Source organism: Podarcis filfolensis (genome assembly GCF_964270895.1).
Source record: "Podarcis filfolensis genome assembly, chromosome: 3".
Taxonomy (NCBI): domain Eukaryota; kingdom Metazoa; phylum Chordata; class Lepidosauria; order Squamata; family Lacertidae; genus Podarcis; species Podarcis filfolensis.
In genome coordinates this window covers 114,107,054-114,134,403 of record NC_139606.1, presented here as the reverse complement: position 1 = coordinate 114,134,403, position 27,350 = coordinate 114,107,054, and the positions used below count along the sequence as shown (strand labels likewise).

At 42.9% G+C, this 27,350-nt stretch overlaps 1 protein-coding gene across 8 annotated transcripts in view; it reads left to right on the top strand.

Annotated features, from left to right (window-relative positions):
• The first annotated feature begins 1,019 nt into the window (after nucleotides 1-1,019).
• Nucleotides 1,020-27,350, top strand: part of XPO1 (exportin 1) — a 41,453-nt gene continuing 15,122 nt past the window's right edge. Inside the window, exons 1-7 of one of the 8 annotated variants that reach the window (XM_083604972.1) lie at nucleotides 1,622-3,134; nucleotides 6,696-6,827; nucleotides 10,091-10,192; nucleotides 11,271-11,334; nucleotides 14,286-14,358; nucleotides 27,112-27,173; nucleotides 27,266-27,310. In XM_083604972.1, the coding sequence (XP_083461098.1) occupies nucleotides 27,296-27,310 (15 nt within the window). In that variant the 5' untranslated portion in view covers nucleotides 1,622-3,134; nucleotides 6,696-6,827; nucleotides 10,091-10,192; ... (2 more) ...; nucleotides 27,112-27,173; nucleotides 27,266-27,295. Of the gene's footprint in view, nucleotides 3,135-3,569; nucleotides 3,689-3,873; nucleotides 6,085-6,695; nucleotides 6,828-10,090; nucleotides 10,193-10,273; nucleotides 11,114-11,270; nucleotides 11,335-12,158; nucleotides 12,199-12,851; nucleotides 12,983-13,077; nucleotides 14,359-27,111; nucleotides 27,174-27,265; nucleotides 27,311-27,350 lie in introns of those variants that run through there. The other 7 variants (XM_083604973.1, XM_083604968.1, XM_083604967.1 and 4 more) reach the window with 7 other exon arrangements.

Genomic DNA, 27,350 nt, shown 5'->3' with positions numbered 1-27,350 from the left:
AAAATACAACCACACTTTAAAGCATACAGAAGTTAAAATACTAAAATAGATTAAAATTACCTCGACTTTCTAAGCATGCGGGTAGGCGTATCTAAACAAGTATGTTTATAGCAGGTGCCAAAAAAAATGTACAGCGAAGGTGCCCACTGGATCTCAACAGGCAGAGTTCCAAAGTGGGGGGGCTGAACAATTATTATTATTATTATTAAAATTGTACAGTATACCGTCCGCCCCAACCATATATTTCAAGGCAGCTCAAAACCTAAAAATACAAGATAAAAAAAATTCACAAAATACATAATAAAAGCAAGAACAAAAGCGGCCCCATCACCTCCCTCCCCCGCTAAACGATCGAGTTCTTACCCTTCACCCTAAAGGCCCCTTGGAAACAACACAGGAAAAGCGACAGCGGAGTAAAAACCAGTAAAAACATAGTTACGAAAACGGGCAAGTGACGATTCATATAAACCGGGTGAAGCTAGAGAGCGGCATGAACTCAGCAAAAGTAGAGGCGTCCCACGGAGAAGACCTTTCGCTGTCACAGAGGTCAGGGAAACATGAAGGAAGGGGGGGGGGAATAAAAACTAAAAATTACGCCGCCTTTTCCTGTGACAAGGAGCGGGACCGTGAGTAGGTCGTGAGGAGCCCTGAGCCTCCAAGGCTAAATAAATCAACAAATAAGAGCCGCCGTCCTCTCACAACTCCACAGGGTTCTCCCCTCAGGGACGGCCCCTCGTTCCCCCTCCCTTTATAAATCCCTATTGTTTAGGCAGCCATTTCCTTCCGCCGGCCCGTTAGGCGATGTGCGCGTGCGCTGTAGCTCGCTCTCTCCTTCTCCTCAACCGCCTCGCCTCGCGCTCATTGATGTAATTGCGGCGGCGGCGGCGCGGCGAGCCGAGCCGTACAAGGGCCTACCTCAAGCGCGCGCGCGCGAGAGACGTCATTTGAAGCGGCCGCCCAATCAAAAGGCGGCTGCTGCTGCTGCGGCTAAAAGCATATTAAGCCCGCGAGAATGGCTATTTGAAGGCACGGAGCAGGAGGAGGTGGGCGGGAAGGGCTGACATGTCAAGAAAGACAGCCCCCCGCGTCCAATCATGTAAGCGGCCCAAGGAGCTGCTTTGTCCCGCCCACGCTGCGCGCGCCCGCTCACTCTGGCTCTCTCTCTCCCTCCTTCCTCGCCCCCCCCACTACTGTCACCGCCACCCATACGGCCTTTCTTCACGTTTCCTCCCAGCCAACCTCTGCGGGAGAGTTTTTAAAAAGGGGGCGTGGCCGGTCGGAAAAGCCCGCGCGCTCTCTTCATGAGTAAGCGGAGGGCGGGGCGCGGTTTGGGGGGGGGGAAAGAAGTGAGGAGAAAGACGGGCGTGCCGGCCAGCCAATGAGACGCCGCGCTGCCTTTTCCGCCCGCGTCCCGCGCAATGTGGTGCGTGTGTGTGTGCCTCTGTGTCTCTGGCGTTGGGTTTTCTTCCACTCTCCCTCTTCTCTCTCTCTTGCCCTCCCCACTCGTCTTCCGTCACCCGCTCGGAGCCAATGGGGCGGCGAGGCGGTTTGGGGCGGAGGCTCCGCGCACACGCCCCGCCCCGCCCCTCCCGCGCGCTCCGAGGCGCCATGGGCTGAAAACTAAACCGAGATGGAATCTCCCAGTCTGAACCGGTTTGAGCCGGTTCCGAGTCTGTGGCACTAGAGGAGGAGGAGGCGGAGGAGGGGGACGAGCGGAAGGAGAAGAAGCGCCGCCGCCGCCGCCGAAAGAGGGGGAGAAGGGAGAAAAGAAAAAAAAGGGGGGAGCGGGGGTAAAAAAAAGAGAGAGGCAGAAGAAGCCGCCGCCGTGCTTGGTCCCCTTTTGCCGCCTTTTGCCGTGTGTGTGGAGAGAGAGAAGGAAGGGGGGGGGCGCTGAGGAGCGAGCTGCGTGAGGAGAAGGGGGCGCGCGCGTGTTTCCGCGAGTGCGTGTGAAAGGCGGGCGAGGGGTTCATTAAGCGCAGGAGTGGAGCGGCTGAGGAAGGGGTGGGTGGGTGTCGGGGTCGGGGTCGGGGCTGAGCCAAGGGGGATGAGCGGACCTCCGTGAGGGGACTTGGCTGACTCGCTCCACGCTCACTGGAGTTTCCTTGAGGACACCCCACCCCCCAAAAAAAGAATAATAATTCCGTGTGGGGCTCTTTTTTTACCCTCATAACGGGGTGGTTCGCTGAGGCGAACACCTCCTTTCGGTCCACCGTCTCCCCTCGTTTTCGGGGGACGAGGTGTTGTGTTTGTCTTGTAGGCCCCAACCAAAGGGGTTGGCCCATCTCCCTTCGAAGCAGCGTGGCTGCCTCACCTGCGCTGAAGGCTTCTTGGAACCGCTTTTTTTAAAAACAGAGAGAGAGAGAAATATATATACATACATATATCTATATATATTTATAGTTTTGCCGTGTGTCTCTGTATATATACGCGAGCGTGAGAGAGTATAGCGTCCCCATACAACTGAATCTCGAGGAAAGGGCGGGAGAGGCAGGAAAAAGGGGGAGGAGAGAGAGAGGGCCCAGGAGTTGCCCCTTCCCCTCTTGTTAGACGAAGCAACCCTCTCTTGTCTTATTGCCCCTTTTGTATTATTCTCCCCCCTCTCTTTTTGTCGTGGGGTGGGGAGCAGGAAGGGGGGGTGTTGGAGGTGTGTGCATGTGTTTGAATGGGTGGCAAAGCCCTGATCCTCCATGTGGGTGTGTTAGCAACTTTGCTGAGTTTGGGAGGCAGAAAGTGACTTTTTGAGTGTGTGCGTTGGGTGGGTGTGTTTTCTTTCCCAGGCTCCCCCCTCCCTTCCTAGTAATTCACCCATTCTGCCCCCGACCCCCTTCTTTTTGGTAGCAAGTCCAGTGGGGTTTCTTTTGTTGTTGTTGTGGTTGTTGGGGGCCGAGGGCGGGTGGGCTTGGAAGAAGCAGACTTTTCGGGGGCGCATGTAAAAATAGACGCTTTGTTTCGCCAGTGTGTGTGTGTGTGTTGTTTGCAGGGGGGGAATTGAAAAGGAAGGAAGGCTGGACAGGTCTTTTCACCCCACTCCTCCTCCTCCTACTCCTTGGCTTTGCTTGGATTTATTTTATTTTATTTTTTTATTGTTGCTCTCCGCTCCCTCTCTACGAGAAGTAGCTGTGATACTCAATTAGGTAAGTGAGAGTTCATCTGTGAAACTTGTGCATGATGGTACACCAGTGGGAGATTGGATTGGGAAAGATGGGGAGGGGGAAGAAAGTAGTGGATACAATCCCAGGGGGGTGAAGTTTTATGGCGGGGCGGGGGAGAACTTCATGCATTTTAGGATGCAGCATTTGGACAAGCGGAAAGTATGGAAATAGCAACGGTGTGAAGCCCTGGAAGTGATGTTGGGTGCTAATCTCAAGGCCTAAACGTTATGTTGATGAACTCATTGTTTTCCTAGGAGAAAGCAGTGATGGGGAGGAGGATGGATGTGCTTTAGAAAACAAAGTCCGGGGACTCTTCCTTGGGGTAGGGGGTGTAAGATGCGGGCCTGGCTAAGCGTGGAGAGGTGTGCTGTGAAGCCTCATGGAAAAGGGGGGGAGGAAAGGGGGTGTGTATGCAAACCAAGGCCACGAGCCTTGGAAAGAGAAACCTCTGTTTGGGGTTGGCCTTCGTTTGGATCCTGCCTTGATCTAAATAAAGCGTGGGAGCTGTTGGAAGGACGAGAAACGAAGGCCTTGAAGTAATTGGATGGGGAAGGCGAGTCCGAAAGGTCCCAGCAAGCCAAAGCCATCCCTGGAGGATGGAGCAAAGCAGCAAGTGTGGGGTTGGGAAACTGGAGCTTGGGTGGGCAAAACGCAACGCGGGTAGGAGGAGGGCGAGGCGGCCTGGCGGGAGATTAGAGGTAGGGCCTCCTTCTTTCGGTGGGGGAAGTATATGGGGGGGGGGGCTGGAGAGCGGGTGGAGAAATTAAGGAGCATAATCTGAATTATTGGGAGTGGAAGTTTCCAGAAATATATTTGTGCCTCTCTCACTGTGCAGCACTATTGAAACGTCCGTCTGGATCACGTGGGGGCCCTGTATAGAAAGCAGGGATAGAGGAGGGAGGGGCTGCAGTGGCCCAGCTGCTCTTTACGGCTGTCGGGGAGGAAAGGCAACAAAAATCTCTTTAAAGCTTCGCGTGCCCGGGGCTAGTGACCCTTGTTAGATATTTCGGGAGGTTTGGGGTTGTTGTTCTTTTAAGTGCAGATCGTAAGCGTTAGCTGTGTGTCGGTAGTAGTAGCAGCGTGAATGTTGCATGTGCTGCAGTGTGTCTGCTGTTTGGCGAAGGGCGGCAGCCGAGGCCTTTCCAGTGGGTGGGTGTGTAACTGCCGTCTTCGGATGTACCCCATGTGCTGCATCTGTTTACGTTACGCATCTATTACTGGTTTCAGCGTGCCTCCTCTAATTCACGTTTTTCTGTAATCGGAAGTTAATGCCTTGTTTCGAGGAAACGTTAGCGAAGCATTTATAGGGGGAGGGGCAGACTGCAGTCCAAAGTTTCGTATTCTGCAGCCTCCTGTAGGTTTCTGGTTGTGTGCAGATTGGTTTAACTTTCCTGAAAATGTACGGGCTTTCTGATGTGGGCAGACTTAGAACTTTGGAGAGCTTACTTTCGGTAACGCTGGTCTGATAGCTGTTTTGTAATCAGTTAGTGGCAGTAAGTACCTCAATGAATACTGCTTTGAACGTCAAAAGGATTGATACATTGTGAGCTCTGTAATTGACCATTTGTTTTCTCAATGTGGTAGTTGTTTTTCTGATAAAACTCAACAAAAGTGTGCATTTAAAAAGTGGCAGTAAAGTTGCTAACGAACTTGGAGGAATTGAGTGCAAAGGGAGGAACCAATTTTCACAATCTAGGTAAGGTTAATGATATGGAACAAATTGCATAGGTATACAGCAAAAGCTAGCCCTTTGAAAACCTTTCTTTATTGACAGCATGTGTTCCAAATGGTATTCCTTGGGCAGATGGTTAGATAGGGTTCACATGTAATATAATAGCTTATTTGGATAGAAATTATGTGACGTTTCTAGTATTCTATATCTTAAACTTCTTTGCATTCCAGTGACTTTCAGTCTAGATTCCTTAATGTATTTATTGAACTTACTGCTCATATACGTGCACTTGATGCATTCTAGCCTTTCCCACCCATTACTGTACTTTAAAATGACCTATCTGATCTAAAGAGATTACAAGTGGCAAAGTGCTCTTGTCTTTCTGCATTTGCAAGACATATAAGACCTAACATGCAATTTTGTGTGTTTTAGTTGGAGGTGGAAGATGCATGAAAACTGTTTCTGAGCTGTTGTGTGTAACTGTCTAGTCAGGAACAGTAGATGCAGCAATAAAGGGTGTGTGGCCAAGCATAGAAGAGGTGTGGTAATTTGATACTTGGAGCTAGGGAACTTAAGGAAAGTACTACCAAATATGGGGGGTAGCCTTAGTTTTTGTTCTAAATAGTAATATTGTGAGAAATTGAACACTTAAATTGTTATGTAGTAAGTAGCAATAGCATTGTGGATGTAAACCATAACTGCTGTGCTTGTATCTAATTAAATAGTGTGTTCTTCAGAAAACAAATTTGTTTCTTTGCTTGTCACTATTATGGTTATGATGGTTAATGCAGCCCAGACCAATGCAAATGTACCGTAATCCCAATGAGTTCAATGCACTTTTTTTCTAAGTGTGTGATGAGTAGCCTTAGTTTGCCATTTATTCCAGTTCACCAGGCTGTCTTCAGCAACAGTTGTTGTCCATTAACTATTTAGCTATGATTTTATTCTGCTCAACTGGTTAATGCTGATCTTGTGCTGTAAGTCCCACTGTCAAAACTTGTATATGTATTTCTGTAAGAATTTAATCCTCTAGGACATTTAGGCTGTCCTTATTACAGTCATGTGGGAGTAAACCTTGATGCGGCTGACTTCTGAGTAGATATGTTTAGGGGTGCACTGTGTTTTTGGTAAAGTTTCCAGAGTGTGATGTTAAGGTTTCTGAGTGGGACATCATATTAATGTTACTGTATAGCAGGATTAGCACCACTTTTTCAGCTTTGATCAAATTTTATGCATGCCTGCTGTCTACTTCTCTGGATGGTAGGTTGAGAAGACTGTTATGGGGTAATAACAAATTCTGTTGCCTTTAACAGCTGTTCACTCAGTGATATATTCTGGTAGACTTAGTTGTTCAACATAAATAATTTCATGTGTTAATGATCTTCTTGGGTCAGTAAGTTAGCATTCTCCTCTGCCTCCCCCCCCCCACACTTTAAAATCTGTCAATGATTTAGCATTTCTTGTTTCTTTTGACCATTTCTTTTACACTTTACATTATTAATTTGTGGCTCAAAGAGAACCAGAATCAGATGCCACTCTTCCACATTTTAAAGATGCACACATTTTTGTAAAATACTTCAGCATTTGGTGTAATGAACACATTGTGACTCATTAACTCCTGGTTTAAGCACTAGCATTATTTTATTTTGAAGTTAACCAGGCATAAGTTTATTCATGTGTAGTATTACAAAATTTAGTATGACAATTATGGTTGGCTTACACTGAAGAAAAATTTCAACATTTGAATATGTTACCAGTAGTAAAAGATGGGAGCTGAAGTGGTCTTAAAGGCAGTTGGGAAGAACTTTGAATTTCTATGATATTAAACATAAGTAAATTCTGTAACTTGATTTCTTTCTTTGAATTTGCAGTAATCTATGCCAGCAATTATGACAATGTTAGCAGACCATGCAGCACGGCAGCTGCTGGATTTCAACCAGAAATTGGATATAAATCTGTTGGATAATGTGGTGAACTGCCTGTATCATGGAGAAGGAGCCCAGGTACAGTATATGTTTGAGAACTAGAAACCTGCAGTTTATTATGTCTAAAGCATATCTGTAGAGGAAAAAATAGCTGGTTCTCTTGAAGACTTCTCATATGCTAGTAAAACTTGACTAGCAGTCAAGCTGTATCTAAAGAGAATAAGCCAGCAGGAATGCTACAGTTACGTTGAAAAATACCTTGGTGGCTTCTTGTCTTGTTTTTCATGCCAGTAACAGAAAGATGGAATATGACTGAATTTACTATTGTTTGTTTCTTTTAATTTTTTAGAGATAAGTGTTCTGGTCCAGTTTTATGTCCCATTTATTCATAGGACTTTTAAGTGGAAGGCAAATTTCTGTCTCCTTTGCCTCTAGTATGTCTGTGTCTCTGAAGTAGTTTAAATGTTTATTATGTGATCTCTTCCAAATTCTGTTCAGAATTATAAATTCTGTGTAATCTGCTTTTATACTTCTAAAGTGCTTAGAAGCCTATTTTGACATCAAACTTAAAAAGAGCCACTGAAATCAGACTGGGCAGTCAGTCCAAGTCCTCTGATAGGGCAGTGAGCATCCCATTCTGCTGCCTAGACAGAAACTTGTCAGACCTTCTGTATATACCCCAATCTGCAGCCATAAACACACTGGTCTCTGAGGTACCCTTATTACTTTCATGGTGTTCCTCATCCCTCCATATCTTTGAACAGTGGCCTTCCCTGATGTTGGACTTCAATTCCCATAATTCCTAGTCAGCATAGCCAGCGGTCCAGGCTGATGGGAGTTGTAGTCCAACAATATCTGAAGGATGGTCTAATCCAGGCATCCCCAAACTTGGCCCGCCAGCTCTTTTGGGGCAACAACTCCCATCATCCCTAGCTAACAGAACCAGTGGTCAGGGATGATGGGAAGTGTAGTCCCAAAACATCTGGAAGGCCGAGTTTGGGGGTACCAGGTCTAATCCATTGCTTTTTCTCCACTACTCACGTTTGCAGCCTAAGTTGTTGGACTGAGCTAAATAGTCCAGCTGGACTAGTTTTTATGTAGTATGGCAAACTTGCAGGTCAGAATGATTTGGGCAGATACAAATTCCCCTCCTGGACTTGTGGCAGAGTTGCAGCATATTTAGTGGCATCAGTGAAGCAGAATTGCAGAAGAGCATAAAAGGGGTTCTGTTTTAAACTGGCAAGCACTTAAAGCTTGAAGGCTCCACAATCTTTTGCCTGGGGAAGATGTGCATTATAGAAGCATTTCCCTGAATCCGTATTTGCTTTCCTCTCTAGTTGAGGCATTCACCATGGTGAGTGGGAAGGTATGAATTAAACACTAGAACTTCAGACCCTGAGTAGTTCTACCAAGCAACTGAAAGGTATACAATAGATTGGGATTCAGAGCACCAGAAACCTTTTTCTCTTAAGATGGTTCTTGGCAGCTGATTCTGAAGTTGATATTCAAGTTGGTGGTTTGCAATACCCCTTCACCCCACCCCAAATACACACACTCTCTCAAGTTCCATGCCTTGCATCTTTGACAGCAGCTTGCTGTAGGGTGTCTTGCATAGTTGCATCATGCCTTGGAAAGTAGTGATCAGATTTCTAGAATTGAGTGTCTGTGTTCCAGTCTAATTTTAGGGTGTTTCTTACTTTCTAGTGGATCTCTGAACAAAAGTGTAGTGATTCGTATACAGTTGGAAAGGTTTGTGCAAGTGTCATCCAGGGTACTAGTGGAAGCCATCTCAAGGACTCCCATTAGGAGAACTGGATTTTCCCCAACCTCTTCTCTCCTGTCTGCCCCATATATCTCCCAAATCTGCTCTGGGGGTTATGAGACACACACACACCCGCAAACAGTGTGGTTGGGGAGGAGAGCAGAGATTGTTCTAACTGTCAAGAAGTGCCACTGTGTGCTTTTTCTACCTGTCATAGAGTTTATGTCTTGAAATTCAGATGATCTTAGTCCTACATTAGTTTGGAGTAAATTTTTGTGTACTTGTTCTCTGTTAAATAAAAATGTACCACCAATGTTAGTTTTTATTTGCTATCAGTGGTTGAGAAACAACTATGAAACGTTTTTTCTTTTTGTATCTTAAAAGCTGTTTTGAAATGAGTAGAAATAAAGATTATACCTTGGACTTTCAAAAGCATATTTAGTAGTATTGGCAGATTCCTTACTGTAGATCAATATTCTATCCTAGCTAGAGAATTTTCGATAAAGACACACAATTGCCTAAAATTTCCCCACCATGAAAAGTGCATTTAATTACTTAACCAGTAATTCCCAAGCACTGTGCCAGGGTGTGCTAGTGTACTGTGAGAGCACAGTGATTGTCCCACGTGAAAGAAATGTAATCATTGAAGCCTCTTGTTCTCTCAAAGTACCATCTGCAGAGCAGGCTGCCTACTGTGTGCCCTACTGCTCTGGCCTTGCCACCTCCTGGTCAATCTCTGTTGGGGACAGGGCATTTGCTTTAAATATCTGTCTCATATGACTGGATTATCTAGTCACTTCTGGTGCAAAAAACCCAGTAACAGTACCTGTGTTCAGTGAAGGCTGCTGGTGATGTTTGCTTGAGTTGCTGCTTTGGGCATATCTCCTTTCATTTAAGAAGCACAGCCTGGTTAATGGCCTGTAGAGAAATGTGGGTAGTGAAGTGATTTCTGGTACTGGAATGAATTATTATTATTATTATTATTATTATTATTATTATTATTTATTATATTACCCCTCCCATCTCACTGGGTTCCCTCAGCCACTCTGGGTGGCTTCCAACAAAATATAAAAATACGAGATATTAAACATAAACTTTCCTATTCAGGGGTGTCTTCAGATGTCTTCTAAAAGTTGTGTACAGTCATACCTCGGGTTGAATATGCTTCATGTTGAGCGCTTTCGAGTTGCGCTCTGCGGCAACCTGGAAGTAACGGAGCGCGTTACTTCTGGGTTTCGCCGCATGTGCAGACGCTCAAAATGACGTCATGCGCAGAAGCGGTGAAAAGCGTCGCGAGCAGACGTGCCGTTGCTAGTTACGTTTGCTTCTGGATGCGAACGGGACTCCAGAACGGATCCCGTTCGCATCCCGAGGTACCACTGTAGTTTTTTTATCTCCTTGACATCTGATGGGAGGGTATTTCACAGGGTGGGTGCCACTACTGAGAAGTGTGCATCTAATTTTTAAAAAACTTGAAAAAAGTTTGCCTCAGCTATCCAAAATTTGGGAAGTAATGCTGTAAAACCATGTGCCATAAGCTGTTTTGAAAGCTGTTAACTCATTGTGTCCGCTTTTCTAGCAAAGGATGGCACAGGAGGTCTTGACTCACTTAAAGGAGCACCCTGATGCATGGACAAGAGTTGATACTATTTTGGAATTCTCTCAGAATATGAACACCAAAGTAAGTATAGGATATCCAATTGATCTTGACCTTTCTTCCACTCAGGCTTTGAGGAAGGTATCTCAATTTTTAGAATTAGCATTTGTTTAACTTTTTTATTGCTTCTTCAATCCTTTAGTCTGATCCATGAGGTTGTCAGTTACTTTTTCTTATAAAAGGCTTGAAAAATTATAAGTCACTTGGGAATTGTATAAAAACTCTTGTTGAATTATGAACAGATTTGAGTGTTATAAAATCTTATAGCCGTATCATGTCTTTAGATAATGTGTTTGGCTTTCATTTCTGTTAATGAGAGCCATGTGCACTTAACTGAGGGCAAAATACATCCCTCAATATTTTTTTGAAAGACTGGTATTGTCCTGCACAGTTTAAAGCAGGCTAGGCACCCCAGACACTTCAGTTGAATACAATCTGTAGTTGCTTGCAGTACAGTTAATCAAACCATACCATCAGGATAGTCTGGCTAAAGTAGACATTCTTCAGCCTACTGCAATTATGTTTTTGCTTCAGAAACTTTAAAGGTTTAAATATGAGTTGCCAAACGTGTGAAAGTGGTTGTCATATAGTTGGAGAAACTTGTGCATGGCCACATTCATTGAACACACAAAATTTGCCATAACTTGTGTTGAGATAGAAAACAGCCATGCTGATTAGTTCCTTCAGAATTCGGATGGCACTTAGGAAAGTCTTAACTTTTTTGGGAAGAAAAAGGCTTTGTAAATTTTAGGGCAAAGTTAAGAACTTCCTCAAAGTACTAAATTTAAGTAACCATGTTTGCCTGTTTGCTTGCCTGGTAAACTTTGCTTTTTATACTCACAGACATTACTAATGTTAAAGTTGATTTTATCAACAGTATTTTTTAAAACTCAAATTTGTCTTGTGAAAAATGAGATGATTAGAGGAACAGAAAGAAAGCAACAGGTAAAGAATTCTTCAATTTACATAAATTGCAAATGATTTGGTGCTAAATTTATGCACTATGACATTTGGCTTTTATGCAGTCATTTTTTTTTCTTAAAGCTGTTAACACTACCTGATATTAATCATAATGTTCCATTATGTTGATTGCTTGTAATAGGAAGAAAAGGGGTGTCTTCCTGTGCAACTGACACAGCTAGGCTTTGACGGCAGGCCTCCACAAGGTCTACCCTTTTGATTCCCTTTAACTGAATTCTGTTCATCAATTGCTTTTTTTCCTTGTTTTGGTTTCTTGGGTGGTGGGGTGGGTATGGGTTTTGTACATAGAATAAGTGTCCCATTAAAAATTTCTGCCACAGGGATCATTGTATTAAAATATTTTCCTTAATCTACAATTTCTGTCCCATCTTTTGCCTACATAAATAAAATTTTGAGGCTTACAATATAGATATAACAAAAATGGGAGGGGGGGAAAACTATATAAAACCTTGGATTGTTTTGTATGCATATTTTTGTAGGTAGTCCTGAGAACTTCTTTTTGCAAGATAATTGCTACAGGAATGTAACACCTATTAATTTTGGAGAGAGAAAAATAGCTGTAATATATGTTGGCTGCTGGCATAAGAATAAGCAGAGAAAACAAACTGGTCATAATGCAACTTGATTATTTTCCCTCCCTACTCTACTAGGTCTGCATTGCATGTTATATGCACACATGTGTTGGTGCATGTGCATGCATGCTGCTCATGGAAGAGAGATGTCTCATGTTACATGGAAGCATAGAAAAAAAGATGCAAGAGTCACTGCATCTATCGCTGTTTATATGTAGCCTGTAAAGTAGTTCTTAGTGTGTTTGTGTGGTTAATAGTAGTTTGCTAGGGGAGGAATTAGTGTATGAGCTTTGCATGAATAAGGTTCTAGGTCAGTGTCTGGTATCTCCAGCTAACAGGATCCTGGAAAGACCCTTTGATTGGGTCCTGTGAGAGCCATTGCCAGCCACTAGACCATACTGGGTTGGGCTGGTTTAGGTTTAATTTGGTAAAATATTCATTGTGATTATTCTTAAATCTCATTGCTTTGTTAGTAAAGTGGGAATAGAATAAGAAGATGCTTCAATGTGAAGATGAGACAGGGAAAATTACAGTTGAAACTGTTGGTGAATGTGTTGACAGACTAGCCAAAATTTCACATGCTCATAATCTTATGTCATCTCATCTCTTCTACCAAATAGCCTTCTGAACCAGGCAGAATGGAGGAATGTATACCTGCCATTCAGCGTCTCTAGGGCTTGCTGCAGGGTGGGAATGTGGTAGTTCTGAACTATAGTAACACCCTCTCTGGCCTTCCATTTGACATACCTACTTGTGGCATTTAGAAACTCATTTGTTGGCAGGTTTAGGGATTTCAGGATCATTTGCTTCACTGATGGGCATCCTCTCTATGTTAAAGATAGATACTTTGAGCAAGATTAGTCCCAGAGAGAATTGGGATGACCATTAGGCAAGGGGGATATTTGCACAGATTGTGTATCACTGAGCAACTTTAAAGTGAGTTATTACAGGTGAAATCTTGCCCATAGGGAGTCACCCCATTGCGCAGATGTGGTGCATACACTGCACTGACTGCTGATGAACAGCTTGGGAACCTATTCAGAGCTGCTTCATGAATGCCATCACTGTTCAGTAGAAATGTTTGTTCACTTGAGATTTAGGCCACAATACAAAGAAGTTATGTGCATCAGTGGGGTGGGGTGGGGGGGAGAAGAGAACCTCAAGCATTGCCAAAGCTTTGCTTGCTGCTTCTCTGGCACCAGTTCCTACTGCTGGGGAGGCAACCTGCAATTCAGTTTTACAAACTTAGCTCTTTACTTCAGCAAGGCGACCTGCTGAAGAAACAACAAGCAAATATTCAGCTGCAGATGTTCTTTCCCACCTTTTGCATATAACTTCCTTGAATTGCATCTTCAGATTGAAATGTTTCACCGGCTTCTACAATGGAAGATCATTAACTAGGCTAGAAATATCACAGATACATAACTAAATTTACTCCTTTTTTGAAGATGTGGCGTTCTAAAATATATAAAATACTAATACTGTAGAAGAGAGTGGGAAGTTAAAATGTAAACAACCATCAACCAACTGGAGAGTACAATGTAGTTTGGGACAGTCTACATTGTGCTATTTATTTAAAATGAGGCTTACATGATCCCTTTGGCTGAAATTCTAATTACCCTACTTTGTATAGACACTAACAGACTTGAAGAACTTTTATTCTCAGCCAAATCTTCACCAGCCATCAACATTAAAACATAGATTTGCCTTTCAGGTATTGCCTCCTGTCTCCTCAGTGTTGGTTTCTGATTAAAGGGAAAGCGGCATCTCTTTGACCCCTTTTCCTCCTCTTCTCTGTTGTTGCTTTTAATGATGACCTTAGTCTGATACAACTTTTCATAGAGGTCTATTCAACATATTTACGTTGAGATAAATGGAATAAAATGGGTTGAAGAGCTTTTCTCATTTCCTATAAATGTATCCATTTGAACTATGCCTTTGGGAGGCTTATCTGGGTGGTAAAACAACTTTAGAAGTGTATCTAGAAATGGTGAACTTTTGACTGAGCACAAAAGTTAAACAGTAGATATAGCTGCTATAGGGGAGAGACTACTGTATCTTTTAAAAAGCAACAACAACAACCTATGAGCTGTCTTGCTGTTCCTTAAGTACACACCAGTGAAGTGCAGAAAATACATCCTTCAGAAAGTGTTAGTAGATGTAATGTTAAGCCCTGGTCTTAACAGCTCAAGTGCCAGGAAGCCCATGCTCATCCAAGTTGCTAAACTTGGTTGTGTGCTTGAACTTGTGAGCAGTCATTTAGGCTATTCATTTTTATGTGGCTGCCATTTTTCCCCTTACAGATAAGTCATTTGGCTTTGCAAAACATTTTTTTTGTTTCCCTTTCTAATGTAACCATGATCAAAAGCAGCAGGACTTTAGAATATAAGAGGGTAAAATAAGGAAAATGCATGGGAAAAGCTCAATAAATGGGTGAATAGACTTGTTTTTAACAGACTTAATCTTAGATGTTAAGTGTGAATGATGTCAGCTTGAATGAGAATCCTGAAAGCTATTGTTAAATCATCCAGCATACTCACATGTTTCACTTCTCCAATTTTCAGTATTATGGCCTGCAGATCTTGGAAAACGTGATAAAAACAAGATGGAAGATTCTTCCAAGAACCCAGTGTGAAGGTAGATATGAGTGACTTCTTTGTACAGTTTAGACTGACTGATGCTCGTATGGTATGTTTTTGGACATTGCACTGGGGTAGTGCCTGATAGATCAGGTATTGGACTTTGTGTCAGTGTGTGATAATGAAGTCATGTAGATTTTTAAAAATACTTTGGGATGAATGGAGACGTAAATTTTAACATGTTCTGATTTCCAAACATGGCCACTGATTAAACTTCAAATGACTGTCCTGATGCAATATAACTACCCTCCTCTCACTCCCCCCCCCCTTTTAGCTGCTTATCTCATTGGCAATCAAGCTCCTTATCCACACTTAAAACAGCTCTGGCCAGTGAATTATAATGCATAGCTGGTTGATTTCTCCCCAATCCTGGCACTGCTGTTTTGAGCAAACAGCATTGTTTTCACCAAAGCAGAGTACGTTTAGACAGCTGTTTCGTACTGGCAAGGGAATTTCCAATGCTTGACAAATGTACTGATGTATAAAAACCTTGATAAAAAGGAATTACATGTTTTGACAACACAGAGATCCAAGCTAAGGGCCACTTCTGAGCCATGCATAGCTGCTTCCAGATGGAACACATTTTGTTGGGCCAGTAATTCCTCCTTCAGATACAAGGCAGAATGGAACTATTGGAGAATTAAATTGCCTTGTGAAGGATGGGGAGGGTGCACTCTTGTAAGAGTGCTGATGGAGTTTGTATTTGCTGGAATGATTCTAGAGGGTCTGTATTTGCAGCTCGTAGGAATGAGAGGTGGCGCTAAATGGAACTGATTGCAGTTCCATTCCAAGAACTGCTTGTCTAGTGCTAAGCATAGATAGCAATCTTGCACACTGTCAACTTTTGGCACTTGGTCTGGTTGCTTGCTTTAATTGAAGCTGGGACTGGCAGAAGTGGCAACATCAAAGTATGTGATACTGACTCTGGAAAGCTGGTATGCGAGCTGTCAGGGTGAGCATCAATTTATGTGATGTCATGATTCATAATAGCTGAGCTTCAGCTGTACATTAAGCAGACCAGAGAAGAGTCAATGTGTAGAATAGGGCTCAAAAAGGTGGTTGCTGCAAATTGGCGTGCATTAATTGAAATTTTGGTGTGGCTTTTAAACCTGGTTTTAAAACCAGTAAATGACAAGTGTGTTTTAAATGTCTTTCAGTATTGGATGAATATTACATCACAGTCTCTCTTTAGTTTCTTCTTGAGCTAAGATAGGAATTAAATGGACTGTGTAATCTTAAGTAGTCCCCCTGCAGCTGCTGCTTTGGCTGATGGATGGAGCCTGGTTGGTTAAACGATCTTCCAGCCTGTTATGGAAGACTCCCCTATGCTCTGGAGCTGATATTTGGGGGGATGTTGATACGGCAGAAGGAAAGGGGTACTTTGCAAATATTTGCCTTGCAGCTTCTTCCATTAGCAAACACATTCACTTGATCCCCAGCCTTTTCTTTAGTGCTGACGTACCAACTGGATTATGCCCACAGCTTTTGCATACAGAAAGCACTATACATAATAGAAAAGTCTCAATGAAAGAGATCACTAATACTCCAAATTCATGAGTAAGAATTGTGTCTAAAAAAATTACTTGCCAAAAGCTACCTAGCAAGTCCATTTTTAGGCTAGTTTCTGAATCCAAAACCAAGAATAGCACTATTTACTATACCACTCATTCAGCTGATGAATTTGTACTGATAGGTTTTGGTGCTGTTTTATTGCATCTGTTCTTTTGATTAATGTATGGTATTTGTGTTTTTCTGATTTTATGTTATGCTTTATAGAAAATTGTAATTTGCATTGGGGATGGGTGTACAGACAACTCCCCATTTATGCAGGGGTTACATTCTGATGCACCACACGTTTCTCCAGGACGTCTGTAAGCTCCCATCCCCTTGCGGTGGTGAAAACAGTGCATATGTCAGCGCTTGCACACATGCTGATTGTATGCAAATGGAGAGGTACTTCTAAGAGTTCAGTGTACTGTCATTAAGAGTTTTAGGGTCTAAATTCCCATTTGACGGGGGGCCACTAGGTGGCGCATCGGAAGATGGCTGACAATAACATCTCTCCGACCCACACGAGGTAATTTCGAGGCTATGATGGGGGTAATTAGCCTCCTTAACCCCCCCAGGATTGTGGGGGGGGGGACGGCCCTTGCCTGCTGTGCCCTATACCACCCCCGAATTTGTGGGGGTGGGGGCACTAGGCACAAAGCCCTCCTGTGGGATTCCGGCACTCCTGGACACCGTCCCTGATTCGCACCGCTAGTTGCAAGCATCTTCAAAAGAAACAATTTGGATGAGATAAATTGCACATGCTTCAAGGAAAAAGGGGAGTAAAGACTGCTGACAGAAGAGATCTCTGATAACAAGACAAGAATAAAATATGAGAAGATACGTCAAGATACGGTATGACTGAGGGGAGAGGGGGGGAAAAACCTGCCTTCCTTTTTCTTATGTGATTTAACAAGAATCCCCTCCCCTAATGAGTCAGAAACTAAGGACTTAAGCTGTGGATTTAAGGCTGTGTGGAGATAAACTTTCGAACCAAAGCAATGTTTCAAGATGAAGCTGGAAAGCTAAGAGTTTTGGAATGACGCAGTTAAAAATGCCGTCGCCATTTTGGGAGGCATTGTTGGAGCTCTTGGGTCTGGGAGGAGAAAGAGAGAAATAGAGTTGTTTACACATCGTGGATCAACTTCTCGGTGAGACTTAAGAGCGACAAATGCCAAATTTATGATGGAAAGAGCGATGTTATCTACGAAGGAGATATATGGAAACCATCTGGACTTAGTGGAGGAACGGGAAATCCACACAGGATTATTATTTTGCTTATCGGCTTAAGGAGACTAACAGAAGAGATCGTAAAGGAAAAATAGAAATTATATGAACAAGATATGATGTGGAAACACCAAGATAAGACTGGATAGAATTATGAATTTTGTTTGGACTGATTGGAACTGATTTGGACATTAACGCAGTAATAAGAAGATGATCTGAATCCCCCTTTGGATCTTGAAGTATGGGTTCCCCCAACAAAATTTAAAAATTTGGCTTTGTAATTTTGAATTTATGTGATGTGATTTAATTTGATGTGATTGGCCAGTTAATAAAAATTATTTAAAAAAAATAAAATTCCCATTTGACAATAAAGCTCACTAGGTGACCTTGGGCCAGCCCCCAACACAGTCTTAACCTCCTTCACAGGATTGTTGTGAAAATACTGTGGAGAGGGGGAGAACCTGTATACTTCCCAAAGTTGTTTGGGGGAGGAGATGAGATATAAATGTAAAAATAAATAAGGCTGGATTGTGAGAGATCATGAATTAATGAACATGAGAGTTGAGTCTTAGGCCTGCAAGCAAACGATGGGGCCTATGCTTAGTCTTCCTATGCACTCTTGCCTTCTAGACAGGTGTTTCCAACTCAGTTATTATTACTGTTATTTATTAAACTTATATGCCACCCTTCATCCAAAGATCACTGGGTGGTTTACAACATAAAAATACAAAATGGAAAAACAAAATATGTAACTTAAGAACAAAAAAAAGCTTCTTTAAAAATAAAGCAGAATTGTGAACTCAACCAACCAGAGACTCGTACCTGCTTCCCAAAGTCTGATGCCTCACTTAGCTTCCCTGCTTTGAGAATGTGCCCCCTGGCTCAACAACCAGTGCTTGCACAGCCCTAAATTCACCACTGTACCTTGGCAATGTCCAAGAATACAGAGTGTCATAAAATCTGCTAAAAAGCTTTTGTGGCTAGAGTCTACTGGATATCATGAAGTAGGCTATATAGACCAGGGGTTGGCAAACTACAGTCTCTGGGCCTGATCAGGCCTGGCTGGGTCCTAGATCCAGCCTGCCTGGTCATTTAAGAACCCGCCGCGAAGCCGAGACTGCCGGCGATGGCGATGGGAGGAAGAGGCCGAGCTGCTCTGGCATCAAACGCTGTGCCTGGTTTACTTCAGCGGAAACTCCATCTGGGCAGTCAAGCTGGCTTCCGATGACAATGGCGCTGCTGCGATCATGCAGCCCTGCGCCATGACGGGCAGCTCCAACAAGAAGAAAAGGTGTAGGTCTGGGTGGCACCACTCACCGCCTCCACCCGCCCCACCACTCCTTGTTTCGGGTAGAGGGCCCGGCCACCTTTGCTTGCTTACTTACCCCGATATCATTGATATTATTAGTATTGTATTATGTCCCCGGAAGCTGAGCGTGCGGAATTAGACGGTGGAAGGGGCAAAATCCTCTTCTCTCTCTTTCTCTCTGCTTTCCCACCAGCCTTTCGCCTCTTATTCTCCCTCCAAGTCAGGCCATTGGGAAAATAGTAGTAGTAGTAATAATAATGTTCCTCCCATCGCTGCCGCTGCCCTGGTGCTCCTGTGGACCAGAGAGCGGAGCAGACAAGCTCACTCTGCTTACCCGCTTGACAAGAAGTGGTGGCAGTGACAGTTCTTTCTCTTGGCGAGGAGGAAGCCCGTTTCACACCACCACTGCCAGCTCTTCGGCAAATGAGGCAGGCGGCAAACCGAGAAAGCTGCTGGGGTGGGTGGGGAGGAAGACTACTCGCCCCCCTCACCCCTTCTTCCAGCTCCCCCCCACCGATGCCACGTCTCCGGAGCCGCCATCCCTCCTTCGCCTCAGCCGTTCTCATCCTGAACTTGCCAACATTTTCTCCGTGGGGCGATTGTGGGTCTCTGTGTGTGTGGTTTGGGGGGGGTGGCGGGAGGATGAGCAGCGTGGTGGGGGGTGAGCTTGTCTGTTGAGGAGCCTTCCCCACCTCACTTAATGCACACTATTTTATTATATTATATTATATTATATTATATTATATTATATTATATTATATTATGCCTGTTCTTCCCCCACCGCATTATTCCTAGTGTGCGTAGGAATTCGTTTATTCCCCTCCCCCCAAAAAAATAGTCTGGCCCCCCTCAAAGTCTGAGGGACAGTGGACCAGCCCCCTGCTGAAAAAGTTTGCTGGCCCCTGATATAGACCATCTGAGCTTATATATGTCTTGTAGGTGCCCCAATACTCTTGCCCCTTGTTGTTTTTGCAATGACCACCAGTTCAGAAATTATTAAAATCTGCTAGAATCGCTTCCTAGACTATCTCCTTATGTATGTACCCTCCATATTTCTGTCATGCTATCTAGGAAAGTTCTTCCTGAAAAAGCACTCACTGTTCCAGGTTTACTATAATCTTCTGTTAACACTTGCATTACCTCAACACTGTTGGTGTAAAAGTAGATTCCCCCCATGACCACCCCTTTAGATCAAATGGAATCATATATAGGCTAGGCAGATCTTAAGCAAAAATATTTTAATGGGCTGGATACCTTCATCCAGTTGCTGCCCTGGTCTGCTTTGAGTGAAAGGACAGGATATAAATGTAATAATAAATAAATAAAATTTTAGTAATTATATGAGCATTAAATTCCTGATAAGACCTGGATTTCCCCCCCATTACTGCCCATCTCTTCCCAGAAGTGCCATAATGTCAGAAAGTGCTACTTCAAGATTTTACTGCAATTGGTAAGATCATTGGTCAGAATCATCAGATATGTATGTATTGGAGGCTCTACATTTGTACTACACAACTGCCAAATTTGGTACAGGTCACTCACATTTTATGCAGGGGTTATGTTCTGGAGATGGCACATATGCATAAAAACATGTATACTCAAGCCACCCCTTATAAGCACCCACTTGCAAGTATTCTGACATTCCAGAACTGGCACAGTGTATAAACAGTACAAACATACAGCAGAGAGCTTTTAAGCTCTCAGACTTGCTTACCGGGCCCTGGGAGTGTCACAAAACCTTGCAGGGCTGTCCGAGATCTTGCAAGAAGCCTCCCAAAGCCTGGTGAGCAAGTTTTAAGAGTGTAAAATCTCCTTCCGTGCTGGGAAACCATATGCAAAAGAGCTTTTAAGCTCTCCGCCTCCCATACATTTAATTTGTGTGATTTCAACCCAAGCAGCCGTCAGTTGTGGAAAGATGAAGTTGCACAAGTTAAATGTGCATAAGTTGCAAGTCACCTTATGCTAGGCACATAATCTATCATTCTGAGGTTGCTTCATTTCACTGAAAAGTGTGCCCTGAAGACACCAGGGAGGCATGATGACAAAAGGGAAGAGATGGATATGACAGCAATCTGATGTTGTTAAATTGATAAAGATTAATAGCATATCCAGTGGTGGTGATTGTTCACAGAAGGCTATTTTGATCCAGCAGAGGTTTCCATGAGGGCAATGTCCACCAATTCACCCTCTGCCACCCTCCACACTGTTCCTGAGGGTCTCTCAGCTCTGGAGCAGATTAGAGGGGCTACAGTGCAAAGGGAGAACTGATGGAAATCGTCTTCCCTTTACCCTTATATTGACTGAAGCCTCCACTGGATCAAAGAACCAGGACAGAATCGGCTACAACAAAAAATTGGGGGTAGGGTAGTGGCTGAACATAGTTTCAGGCAGGCAAGGCAGACCAGTGGAGTACGCTGTGCAAGAGATGCTGCAGCTCATTTATTTTTCTGAATTACAATTGGAGACAAGTTCCATTCTTCCACTCAGATGTTTACTTGGACAATCTTCAAGAGGAAAAAATACCTCCATGCTGCTTTTCTGTATGAATTCGTGTTCTGCGTATGCCACCCCTTAAGGTCAGGGTTTTCAAAATTTTTGTCTGCATCTGGAGTGATTGAATCATTCAGTCACATTCATATATGATCTAGAGATGCAGACCAGAATTACCCACCCCCAGTGGAGGATGATTGGAGACTTGGCTAGAACGTGAATCATTTGGGCACAGCAGGGGACCATCTATGTGGGTGCTTAGGTTTCACAGGAGCTTTTTAATTAACAGCAATGTGCAGGTTGGGTGTTAACATCTCCATAGGTTATATACAGTGGACGCTCAGGTTGCGAACGTGATCTGTGCGAGAGGCACGTTCGCAACCCGTTGCACATGCGCAGGTTGCAATTTGGCACTTCTGCGCACGCGCAAAGCACAGTTTAGCGGTTCTGCACATGCGCGAGCACCGAAACCCGGAAGTAACCCATTCCAGTACTTCCGGGTTTCGGCGCATCCGTAACCTAAAAACGCGCAACCTGAAGCGTCTGTAACCTGAGGTATGACTGTAATTCAGATTTGTAGCACACGGCACACAAACCCTTGTTTCATAATAACTGTTTATGAATGCACAACATTTATTTTAAAGCCAGTGCCATAAGCACATTGGTCTTCCTTAGCACAATACATTCTAATGGCCTTTTGCAAAGGAGCTTGTCCCCCTGCATTGCTCAAGCAGCAACATACCTAATTGCGAGGCAGCAACTATGCTTCTTATGATAACTATTCTAATGGCAGCTGAAGTCCAGCTTTCATACCTGAAATCTCTAGTTCCTTATTACTGCAGCCTCCCTATAAACATGAATGGTAGTTTGACAAGTGTGCGGTCATGCTGATGTTTACGTGAAATGTGGCAGAATCTAAAAAATGGCACAGGATCCTGCAAACATGCTTTTATTCTTTAAATAGCTAGTTTCTGGTTCTCATGGTTATGGATATATACTTAAATGCAGACATGCTGTGGGAGTTAACAGTTGCCATTGCATATGGTGCAAGCAGTGTTAGAAATTCAGATATATCAGCTATTTGCCAAAATGCGCCTTAAACCTAGGTTATGGTCACCATAGCAGAATGTCTAGTTGCTTTTTAAAAAATACGATTTTTTTCATTTTACCTGTGAGTTGAGCGGGATGTCATTTTCACTTGCGCAGCAGCGGCAACAATTTTATTTGAGTCGCACAGGGTCCTGTTTTGACTCACAGTGGCAGTTTTACTCTTGAGTCTCAGCCGCCCTTAGTGATGTTAAATTCTCGAGAATAATCTTTTGGGGAATATTCATGATTAATTAGAATATTCGAGAATTTTCTTTTAAAATAGAATATTCATTTTAATGCATTGAAAATTATATAATTAGTTAATATACATGTATCTTCATGGGTAAACTTGTTCATATGGCAACCAAAAACTGTACAGATACTTTTGTACAATGGGGCAATGCAGCGAATTCACATTCTTTGATTTTTTTGCACCAAACTTGAAATTTAAAATTCAGTGTGAATGACTCAGGTTAATCACTAAGCCTGCCACTAACTGTATATTTACCATCAACTTTTAATAAGCATATCTACATGGTACAGTATTTTCAGTGCAATACTAATAAAATCAATGTAAAGTTTCAAATACATGTTATAATTTCCAGAAAAATAATCAGTAATGACAAGTTTCATAACATCAGAAATGCAAATTACTAACTGCTTAGATAAGTAAGGCAACACACAGCATATTTAAATTATAACTGATAAATTGTCACAAGAAAGAAATGTATGTGAAAAATAGGCTTTAAGTAACAAGTCTCAAATGTTTATAAATTTATATTGATTCTTCAAATATCTTAAGAGGATAAGTCACTATCTTCGTCTCCACTGGTAGCAGAGCTTTCAGTTCCACACTGATCATCTGCGAGATCATAGAACGAAGTTGATGGTTGTGTAAAATTCAATGAGCTTGTTAGAAGCTGTGCTTTCTTCTCTTCTAGGAGCTTTAAGTTATGAGCTACATATGTAAGCTTTTCTGCTCTGTCTTCTGCTGAATGAATAAGTTCATAAGTACTGAAGTTCTGTTGCAGCTGTCGTTGGTGGCATATTTAAAATGTCCACAGCCATTCTGCTAAGCTTTGAACCAAAGCATGTTCCCTTCCACCAATCCACTGCATCCACTTTTTCAACCGATTTCAATATATATGACTTGCTAAAAAAACTTCCTTAGCTTAGCACGATATGCTGCCAGCTCTGCCAAAATATCTTGTGCATCATTTGGTGCACTTGCTGATATTTTGAGATCACTGAACTCGGTATCTTGAATTTGTTCATCTCTTGGTAAATGAACGCCATTATACTTGGGATCAAGGATATTTGCAGCAGTGAATTATGCTGTTACACATAATTCTATATGCCTAGGTACTTTAAGTGTATAAAGCATTAAAACTACTTTCTGTAAAAAACAAAACAAAAAAACCCGCACTGTATGGCCAAGGGTATAGAATTACTAAGAATAAGGTCACACCAAAATAGAAAAAAGGCTATTACATACAGTTGAAATACATATGAATTCAAATGTTCATCAAATTAAATGAATAGCTTTCTAAAAACAAAGTTTTCTGTAGCTCACATTTCAGAACCGCCAATGGTGAATGACACAATGCCCAGCAATGGAACAGGATAAAAAAATATATCATTATTCATTAGTTACACTGGCAATATCAAAGCTTGTCTTACTATTTACTAGATTTTTTAAATGTGGGTTGTAAAACTGGTTATTACATCAGAATTAACAGTTTGTGGAGAATATTCTCCGGAGAATATTCTCACCTCACATCACTAGTCGCCTTATTACACAACCATACAACTCTTTGTTGCAATTAAGCCATGCCAAGTTGCAAAATGCAACTGGTGCCTGAGGGTATTTCATACACTGGGTGCATGGTGTCAGTGCAAGTCTCTTACCGCTTACTTGCTTCTGCATTGGAATGCTTGCCCCCTGCCCACCAATCAAAACCAATTGCTGGTCTTTGTCCACTCCATGTCTTCCTCTTCCCAACAGCAAAAGGAGACAGTAAATGAATTACTGGTTTGATACCGCGGAGTTTATAGTGAAGTAAGATTAGTTCAAGTATGGTATTTTTTGTATTTTGCTTATAGTCCTTTACCTAATGCCAAGATAGATTGTTAATTTTAAATCGGGCAACAACAGTACAGTGGTACCTCGGGTTACATACGCTTCAGGTTACATACGCTTCAGGTTACACACTCCACTAAGCCAGAAAGAGTGCTTCAGGTTAAGAACTTTGCTTCAGGATAAGAACAGAAATCGGGGTCTGGCTGTGCGGCGGCAGTAGGAGGCCCATTAGCTAAAGTGGTGCTTCAGGTTAAGAACAGTTTCAGGTTAAGTACGGACCTCCGGAACTAATTAAGTACTTAACCCGAGGTACCACTGTACTGTATTATCTTTTATTTTAAATCAAAACAAACTATCCTCATCAAATAACCTTTTCAGGTCAGATTTGAAAAACACATAACAGAGAAACTCAAAAGGAAAGTGGGGGCTGTGAAATATGTTCCCATTACAGAGGGCATGATAAAAGAACTAACTGCATTGCACTAGGCTTCACAGTGAATATGGGTAGTATCCAAGGTCCCCCAGCATATTTTGAGGGTGCATAAAGGCCTGGAGAGAATTGTAGGGGGGAAATTTTGTTGCACAAGCAGACATTTATTGCATGAGTGAAATGGCAGCAGTGGATACAAGTGAGTGCAAAAGAGAAGAGCAAAATATTTTGAATTGTATGCTGGAAGAAAGACGCCATGACAGCTGTCACTCTGAAAATAAATACTATTAGTTATTTTAAGTGTGAATTTCTGCAAATTGAGGAAGGTTTTGCTCCATAGTGACAGTCTTTTGAGTAAGCCCCACCCTGTGAGGAAAGGATGGGCTTATTTAGACTTGCTTGTAATGCCAAGAATCAGAAGCAGTAGTTGGTAGTTGGAACAGCGAAGGACTGGAGAAAGCTTTGTATACAGCTTTGCCCTTTCTAACAACTCTTGGCTTTTTTTCTTCATTCTATGCAAATTTTAAATAACTTGTGTAAGATTCAGCGAAAAGAAGCACGTAGTAGGGTTATGGCGGAAGGTGATCCCCCACGTCTTCTGAAGGTCAGGGGAACCTGCTGAAAGCGAAATCCTCAAGGCTGTCTTGACTGCATGAAATGTCAAGTGTTGTGTGTATTGATCTGTTGCTTTTCGTGGTATAGTATGTTGCATTGCTGCCCATTCAGAAGGCTCTGTGGAGCCATCCTTTGGTACAGTTTTTAAAATAAATCCAAAATCATTGCTTAACTGCAATCCCAGAATTCTTTATGGGCAGCCATGATGGTTAAATTGGTGTTAAACTAATAAACTGAAGAGTTTCCCCATCACCCCTTTCTCCCACTCCCTGAATGCAAGGTATATCAGAAGACGTTCAACCTGTATATCGGGGGGGGGGGGGTGGCTTCTCCTCAGGTTTCCATGTATTACAGGCAGCTAATAGCCATGTTCTTTCATCATAATATATGAAATAAAATCTGACCAGCCAGTATGAAAATTGTCTATTGCAAAAAAATTCTTCCTTGCTCTCAGTTCATGGGTTAATTTTCTCTATCGGGGCAGGATGACATGCTTGAGATACCCATTCCAAAATTAAGTTGACAAATAAAGAATTTACTAGTCTAAAGTGTTTTCTTTCACTGGAACCGAAATTGATTTTATGAGAGCAGTTTGACCATAGTTTACGCAATGAACTTTACATCTGTTTGTAAGCCAACAACAAGCCACAGTTCAAGTTGTGGCTTGTTCGCCATTAACTATAGTTAAGCCCAAGGACAGGGTTCACACATAAAGCTAAGTGGTGGTTTAATAACCACTGTTTAATAAACCATGTCTTAGGATTGTATGAGAGAAGCAGGGCAGTATTCCTAGTGCAAGGGTCGGCAAGGCTTACCAGGCATGGGCCGGATCACTCCCATGGAGATCCTCTGTGGGCTGGATCGGCACAGCACGATGCAGGAAATCTCATCTGCGCATGTCCGCAGCACCGGAAATCGCGTCTGCGCATGCCCATATGCCGAAAATCACTTCTGCGCAGAAGCGATTTTCGGCGCCACGGGCATGCGCAGATGCGATTTCGGCGTCTGGGTATGCGCAGATACTGTTTCTGGAGCCGCAGAAGAGAGTCCCCATGCTGTGCTACACCAGTTTAGCACAGCACACAGGGACTTGCCGAGAGGGCGGCTCGGTTCGGGGTGGCTCATGGGCCGGTTAAGCGACCCTCATGGGCTGCTTCCGGCTCATGGGCCTTAGGTTGCTGACTTCTGTCCTGGTGTATAATATTGGCACCTTCTCCCCACCCCAATCCCTTTCCCTAATGGTCCCTAGCACAGAAATCACCTTTTTCACAGCTGCTGCACACTGGGTCAACATTTCATTGTGCCATCCGCCATGACCTCAAGAGCATTCTTCGTTAGTCGCTGTGAGTTTGGGCCCTTTCAGTATGTGTGCATTTAGGATATTTGCGCCAATGTGTATCTCTTTACGCTGAACTGCATTTGTCATTCTCTCAATTTGGATATGGCTTTTTAGAGTCCTATAGGGTTTCACCATCATAAAAAAATTGAAGCAATCCACAATCTTGGCTACTTCGCTTAACCCTTAAGTCCACAAAATTCAGGAACTTAAGAAAAGGCATCAATCCTAATGCAGATCTTGGAGGGGCTTCATTCCTTCGCTCTCTAAACTGGGATGATTGTTTAATTATTCCCATTCCTGTTCTTTAATCAATTATCACTCCATAGGATCTGTTCTCTTATCCCATTACTGCTTAATGCAGGCATAGGCAAACTCAGCCCTCCAGGTGTTTTGGGACTACAACTCCCATCTTCCCTGAACACTTGTCCTGTTAGCGAGGGATGATGGGAGTTGTAGTCCCAAAACATCTGCAGGGCCGAGTTTGCCTATTCCTGGCTTTAATGTATTCAGACAGCTTTACTCAGGGACTGTATACTTGGGGCTTTTAATAATTCCTTGATGCATCCTGTTTTATCAGTGATTTGTTGTTTGATAGTTTACAAACTTTTAAAAAATATTTTGTAGGTATCAAAAAATACGTTGTTGGCTTAATTATCAAGACTTCATCCGATCCATCATGTGTTGAAGTAAGTGAGATTTCTCTAGGGTACTGGAAAGTGGGCTCCTTTCTGATGAAGTGAAACCCGGCCCTAACTCTTTTTTTCTTTGCTTCCTCTAGAAAGAGAAAGTATACATAGGGAAGTTAAACATGATTCTTGTTCAGGTAAGTTTCGTCTCTGACCTAAAAATACTAGTTATGAAGG